Source organism: Loa loa (assembly GCF_000183805.2).
Source record: "Loa loa unplaced genomic scaffold supercont3.13, whole genome shotgun sequence".
Taxonomy (NCBI): Eukaryota; Metazoa; Nematoda; class Chromadorea; order Rhabditida; family Onchocercidae; genus Loa; species Loa loa.
In genome coordinates, this window is record NW_018108193.1 from 400803 (window position 1) to 408723 (window position 7921).

Consider the following 7921-nt stretch of genomic DNA (forward strand, 5'->3'; position numbering starts at 1 on the left):
GACAATTCAAACTTTCACAACAACATGTGTGACTAATTTCATAGAATAGTAAGGTAAGAGAAGGAAAATCACAGTACTGTTCAACAAAAAATAATTCATATTTTATGTTATCTAAAAATGAACCTAGGAACCTAAAAATTACTAATCTAGAAATAATTCATCCAAAACCTAAAAATTGGAAAACCAAAAAAATTCAAAAGAGATACTAAAAATTAATTTATAGTAAGTTGTAAATTTCAGTTTTAATATAAGATTGATAGAGAAATATGCATTTTTATCACTTATCATTAATAATTAATTATTCACACAGGTTAATTGTTTTAGAAAATTACATAGGATTTCTCTAATCGTTTCATTATTGACTTCTAAGAGATTGTCGTGAAAAAATTTGCTGTCATTCCTTTGATGCTTTTTCTTTTTCTTATGCTTATGCTAATTTTACCATTGAAATGTAAAAAGCCGAATGGGAACGAATTAATGACATTTCTTCTCTACTATCGAAAACAAGAAGGATATGGATTGTCCTTGAAATATTACACATTATCGACAATCAATCAAATCATCCTGTACAACTGAACTGTCCGATATTTATCAGCGACCCTTATCAGTTCCCATCATCGCCAATAATAAAATCCTTTTGCTCAAACTATTCTGATGACCTTTCTGTTTCCTTCTTAATATCAAAAGCGTTCTCATAGATCGTAGAAATGATTAAATTACTGTTTGCATAGGCTTTTTTAAACCATATTCTTCAAAACTTCGTACTAAATCTTCACAAGGATATGATAAAGAACTGGTAAATGTTGCTAATAAATATCGAGCAGTTCGACTGTAGAAGTAGTATTGTATAAAGCAAGCAAGCATAAAAGCATAAAGTATAAAGCAAGCAAAAGTGCAGCCCGATGCGGGGCTCGAACCCGCGACAGCCAGATTAAGAGTCTGGTGCTCTACCGACTGAGCTAACCGGGCTGTTAGTAGGACCATTTACTGTAGTTTAAATTTGTTATTAAAACTTAATTTAGTTTACCATAAATTTCTCTTTTCATTAAAACGATTGACTAATTGATCGATTGATTGACTGACTGATCGATCAAGTGAGCGATCGACCAAGAAAATCCCAATTTTATACAATACACGACTTAAGATTATTGACGTTATTAACGTTGTTATTATTAACGTTATTAACATTATTAACGTTTTTTTTAATTAACACTTAACGACACCGTTGTCTTTCAAAAGCTCCAATGCTTAATGGGGAAAGAGAAATACTAAATGAATAATAACCTAGTCTGATAAATAAGGAGCTTAATATAAGGAGGGAAAGGTGTCCTGGTAGATCACCAGATATGAGCTCCAGAAACTTTTCTTCCCCATCACTTAACAGTAAAGCACGACATACAATACAGTATGAGATGAGTATGGAGAAGTATATTTCAATTACGATTGCTGTTAATGATAAAATACAACCGATAATCACACCAGTAAATGAATATTCCAATTTATTAAAGAATGAAGGAGGTTTTTGTAATGAAATTTACCATAAATTGAACCAATTCATTTACCAATAACTAAACAAAATGAAGAATTTGATAATTCAGAAAAAAATTGTAAAAAAATTTAATAATTGTTAAAATAACACAAATATATACCAATTTTACTTTCTGTTTTTGTTTTAACTTTGAAATTTTGAATTCGTCAAATTTATACAAATCTCACATTTCAAATAGTGAATTGCTTGCGAGATAAATTAGATTTAAAATTCTTAAAGATACTCGTGTATTGTTTCGCTCTTAGTTTGATATGATAATAATTGTAATCAGGATGAGAATTAATGTGCAGAACAATTAATTCAATTTATGAGTACAGTTTAAATACTTTGAAATTATTGCACTCTAAATTGCTTTTTACAAAACTAAATTTTCATTTTTTTTGAAATGTTTGCTTGAAACATTAAACAAAATAACAAATTGAAGCTTTCCAAATATTTTATTCTCCTCTGTGAATTTTCCAGGTACTATTGTTTGCTTTTGTTTGCAGAAGTTTTAATCGATTACTAAGAATTTGTACTTTTTGATCACTTAATATTCAAATATTTCAATTGATGAAACTTTGTTCCAACAATATACCGTGTCATTTGTTGGCTAATATATTTAAATTTACTAAATTATGACACAGAAACAGAGATCCATTCATAATTTGTTTGCCTCAACGAACATCCCGGGCATTATTGTTTACTTCTGTGAACTTCCCGGGCATTTTTGCCGATTTTGCGGGCATTATTGTCATGTATCATCGAATATTTTACACAGTTGTACAGACATAGGCGGAGTCTGATATGAATCGGTCAGTGGCCGAATGTCCTTTGCTTATGCCATTGCCAAAACCTTCTGTGAGTTCCCTTCACTTGCAACAAACGGCGAGGGGTCATTCGGTTGAATGGTCCACTTATCAGCTGACCTCCATTCACGAACACTCCCCAGCAACACATTTCTTTTTACCAAATCTTCTCCAAAGGAAGTACACCGTTTGTTCTAACCTTAACATACTTTTCTTTTTCCTTTTGAAATCAAAATTAAAGCTTTAAAACTGAATTTCGATCCTTATATCTTAATTGTAAAGAAATTGAGCACAAAAGGATTAGTAAATAATCATTTCTTTTATAATTAATCAGTTTGTTCGAACGCTTTCGTCTAATTAGTCTCGAATGAGTCAATTATAAATTTTAACATCAGTATAATCTTTATCAGAATCAATTCTTCATCTTGAAGTAACTCTTCAATGGCATACATACTGCTACTCATCTTCCTCTCATTTCACTTTCGCCACGGCGGTATGTCTTTTGCATGTTATATCATCGTTAAAAGTTAAAAATAAATGTGAGCAGTAAATTCTTTATCAGCAAAATCTTTTCTTGTAAAAAAAAAAAAAAAAAAAAAAGATTATACTTCATAAATGGTGATTTACAGCACCTAACCACTGATCCGGGATTAGCATTTGAAGTTATCGCAGCTGAAGCGCAAGATGAGAAGGTGAATGTTACCGAACATGATGATCATCAAGTGACAAATGACCAAGCAAGTACTCATGATAAGGAAACGACAAGTGAGCAAGCAAGTACCACTCATCAACATGATCATGCTGAAGCTGATGAAGCGGTCAAAGAGCATGGAAAAAGTGAGCCGAAATTACTGAAAGTACGAGCAACTGTTGAAGATGAACAGGGACGACAAAATGGAACGACTGCCAAAGATGAGGCTGAGGATCATCATCATCCTAAGGAACTTAAATTGCACAAGGAAGAAAAACCGGAGACTTCTTCCACTACTGCTGCTGAGACTAATACGACAGAGACGCTATGAATTGGTCAATTTTTCATTAACTTTTTCCTTCCTTTTTTCTATATTAATTAAAATTTTTTTACATGTATGAATTAAAGTTTTGTTTTAATCATTCTAACATAATAAAAGTTTTGTATTTGTAACAAAAACTTAAATATTAGCTGTTTTAGGACATGAAAATGGCATTCATCGACGACAAACAATTCCATCAATGACATTCATTTCTCTCCTTATCCTTTCATTCTTTTGTTCTTTTTAATTATTGAATTGGAAAGTTTTCATGCAATTCTAACAATATTTTCATATAATGATGCATTTCATTACTGTACTCAAAATTTTTAATCTCAGGAACACAATTGTTGAGGATTTGCTGGTTTTGCTAATTACATCATTTAATTAATCGTATACTTAATCAATTTCTGTCCTTTGCATTTCAAAGTTATTCACTTTATTATGACCATGCATTAAAACTTTCGAAATATACCATGCAATTCTTGCAAAATATCACCAAATACAAATTGCACTTTAGATCGAAATGAATTAATTACTAATTAACAAATTATACATTTAAACTGTCGGTTGATCAAGTTACCAATGGCTAATTGAAGCATAATTTGGACATTAATAACTATATTTTCTATTTTCAAAACTTTTCTCTAATGACATATATAAAAAGTACCAATGGATATTTCATTAAATTCGCCGAAATTTAACTATGGGAAAATTTAATTAAGTGAATAGTAAATGGTTTCATACATAAAATTGTTAATACATTATTACTGGAAAAATTGTTAAAATTTTTAATATATTATTACTTTATATAGTGTAAATATAAACACACTCACACATACATACATGCATACATACACATACACACATACACACACAGTTAATGAATTTTTGAGGATGCATCATCTGATGGTTTTCATTTTAAATTTTAAAAAATATTGACTCGCCAATTTGAAAATTTCCTTCTAAATTATTCGATGACTGGTTGAAATTGAAATTGATGAATTTTGACCTTTGTATTTTAGTGTAATGTCATATGAATAACTTAAACAATGTGATGAAAGTTATATGAATAAAGTTAAAAATAACTGACCGGTACAATATATATCTGATAAATTATGTGAGATGAACCATAATACGAATTGAATTCAATTTATACATTCTCAGACATTCAAAAGTATTAAATAATTTAAATCGTTCATTTGCAGTTATAAAAGTTGACTTTACTAAATGCAATGTTATTATTAATATCCAAATATTATTAAATAAATTTCAATGTTAATTTCAAATTTCACTGATATTGAGAGAGAAGAATTTTAGAAATGAAAATTTCATTCATCGCTAATTGGTAAGTGCTATTGGAAAGCTTAATTGTCAATACAAATATAAACTGAAATTTAATAAAACAAAAATTCAAGTGTTAAAATTTAAAACAAAATAGTAAATTTCCTCCATTTTCATCATAAATAATTCAACAAAAGCGATGACTAAATTCAATAATCTAAAAGCAATTCATTCAGGTCTATTCTAGAATTATGAAGTAATTCAGCAATTTTAAAATTTTAAATTGAGCAATTTCTGCTACTTATCTTTTGCAGTTTCGATAATCTTGTACCTCTCTGCAATACACCGAAACATTTCAAACTTTTGTAAATATGTCAAATACGATCTAATAAAACTTCATTTCCCTTCCTTTCTTCTCTCAAATGATCATTTTAAAGTATAACTAACAAAATTGCAATATTTATGAAATATCAGTCAAGACAGCAATCCTTGACAGAAAATGATATCCGCTGATTATCATTTGATATCTTATTTTAGTCTACTCAATGGATCGAATAATTTTTGTCATTCTAAGGACAACAAATATTTTGTGCTGTTTTTTGGAGTATTAATTCTTTTATCAATTAAATATACAATCGATAAGTTTGATCCATTCTTTAATTTTTCAACTTTCATTTTTTCTTTGCAAAATTTTGAAAAATTACTTGTAATCAGTAAAGAAAAGAAAATTTCAAAAAAATTAAAATTCTTTTAATTGATATGAATTCATTATCAGTGATATGCATATATTGTCTTAATTATGTCTGTGTTACGGAACATTAAAATTATATATTTACTGGAGATAATCGAAATATTTGCAGAAATAGTCAAAATAAATTAATCGATAGGCTTTTTTTTTTCTAATCAAGTTAATGATTTGAACGTGTGCTGTTAATATGCGACTATTTTACTATTACATTTCAAAAACCTTCTGTTAATGCTCACATGAAATCAATTTTTTCTCTTACTAGTAGATTTACAAGGATGAATTTCAATTCCAGTAGCTATGATTTTTCTTCTAAGTGGTTTGTTATTGGAGTGCGCAAATGTGACCAATGACCAATGTCCAATACTAGTTCAAATCCTATTTTTCCTTATGGTAATGACCAGCTGATGACATTTTTTTCACACCATCTTAGAAATGAACATCACCATTTCCTTCTTGTTGAATAGAAAGAATGATGGTTTTCCAATATATTACATCATAATTCATGCATATTTTGCATGCTTATTCACGAATCATCTGAAAGTACTTAGTGTTCTCTGCATGTTGCATGCACCACATCGTTTTCGTCGCATGTCACGCATGTCACGTTTTCCCGCATGTTGCAAGCAATGTTTGCTGCATATTGCATGTCATATTACTCACATCAAACACGTCATATCAGCTCAAATTCCCGTTAATATTTTTCACTTTTTAATTTAAAAACAAAAAGGAAAGAAAGAAAGAAAGAAATAGAGAGCGCATATTGCAAAATGTTCTCATTGCGCTCAGGATGACAAGCTGTCCTTAAAAACAATGTGGTGAGTTTCTCTTTCGAAATTATTCCAGAACTTTTCAAATTTTACACCACAAATAGCAAATTGTTGCTATGCGCTTATGGTTTAGAATGCTTTCAGTGCAAAAGAATTGATAATTAAATTTATATTTGTGATATTTTCATTTTTCCAAAAACAAATTTGATTTTTTCATTAAGAAATTCCGATGAAATCAATGTATGAAATCCGTAGTTTCAACAATTAATTTGTTTATCAACTTTATTCAACGTCCAATTTAACTTTGTTGATAATTTAATTTATTTTCCTCACTTTTATTTCATTAACTGTTTATTCATGCCATCCTACAATTCCAGTTTTTAATCTTCGCCAATATTTCTTTTGTTTCTATTCTGTTTTCAGTTGTTTTAAAATTAAATATAAAATTGTAAAAATGTCTGAAGATGTGGTAATAAACAAATTCCTTGATATATAATAACATTACAACTAATGATATCATAATGCATTCCGTTGTTTTAATTAATAGCTAAAATTAAATCGAATTTATTATGCTCTAAGATAATTAACGAATAAATTTTCTTCCCTTTGACACTTCATCAATTCTTTTGGAAAATTCCATTAAACATTCAAAATTCTGCAACAATTATAACTAATTTACTTTCCTTACTTTTATTTTTTCTTTTTTCTTTTTGTTAATTTTTCAGTTTGATAACTAATTACATGTTACTGATACTTTTGCAGTAATATTTACTGCAAGTTTACAATTGTTTTACAATAAGTTAGTTTATAAGTAACAAATGATATGCTAACATTTCACTATTCGTTGAATATTTCAAATAAAGAATATAAAATTTAGTCCTCAAACCCATTAAATTTTATGATCGTCCAAACCCCCGCGTAGAAAATGTCTTTCTACATTATGCAAAAAGGATTAATTAGGAGTGTCAATTTTGATGTGTTTTTCAATTACCCATCCATGATTTTCACTTCCTCTGATCGATTTTTAAATTTCATGATGAAAGAAACAGAGGAAGGATGGAAGAAGTGAGAGAGAGAAAGAGAGAGAGGGAAGGAGAGAAAGGGAGAGTAAGAGAGAGGGAGGGAAAATGGCTGGGTAAGCAATTAGCAACAAAATAAGTAATTCTTCCATGTGTGAAATGAATTACTATATTATCAATAGAATGCAACAGCAACAATAACAACAACAACAACGACAACAACAGCAACAACAACAACAACAACAATAACAATAACGATCACAACATTCTATTCTAGTACTTATTGTTTCTCGTTCATGTTATTACTTTTGTTTTGCTTTGTGATAAACTGATTATCTATTTTATTTCATTAATAACAATTAGTAATGACGAGATTATTAATGATATCGTTTTGAAAGAGAAATTAATATGAAAACTGATTGAAACATCCCATCCAATTGCTAGATTTGAACAAATTTTTTTTCAATTTATTCATTTCTTTCTTCCTCCCAAACTTTTGCCAACCTTTCGTCACACATTCATTTTTCATTTATTCTTAACTTATACTTCGTTTTGTGCAATGTTTTTAAATTTATTGATTGTTTTTCTTCTTTTACTTTCCTATTTCCGTCTTTCTTATTTTAGTCGGTTAATTTAATTTAATCATAATTTTTACCAGCGATACAATCGAGGCATTATCACATCGATGGCTATTGCACCACACACACACACACACACACACACACACACACACACATATATATATATATATATATA

The 7921-nt window shown here is 29.0% G+C and overlaps 1 protein-coding gene and 1 non-coding gene across 2 annotated transcripts; one reads left to right on the top strand and one right to left on the bottom strand.

The window, feature by feature from the left end:
• Positions 1–896: 896 nt before the first annotated feature.
• On the bottom strand, positions 897–969 carry LOAG_20008. Its single transcript has one exon. It is a non-coding gene; the product is annotated as a tRNA-Lys (tRNA).
• A 1366-nt stretch (positions 970–2335) lies between these two features.
• On the top strand, positions 2336–3359 carry LOAG_10784 (hypothetical protein; the record flags this gene model as incomplete). The annotated part of the gene is made up of 2 exons (XM_003146308.1): positions 2336–2389; positions 2967–3359. 2 exons carry the CDS (start codon positions 2336–2338, stop codon positions 3357–3359), a joined length of 447 nt encoding a protein of 148 aa, XP_003146356.1.
• Between the last annotated feature and the right edge of the window lie 4562 nt (positions 3360–7921).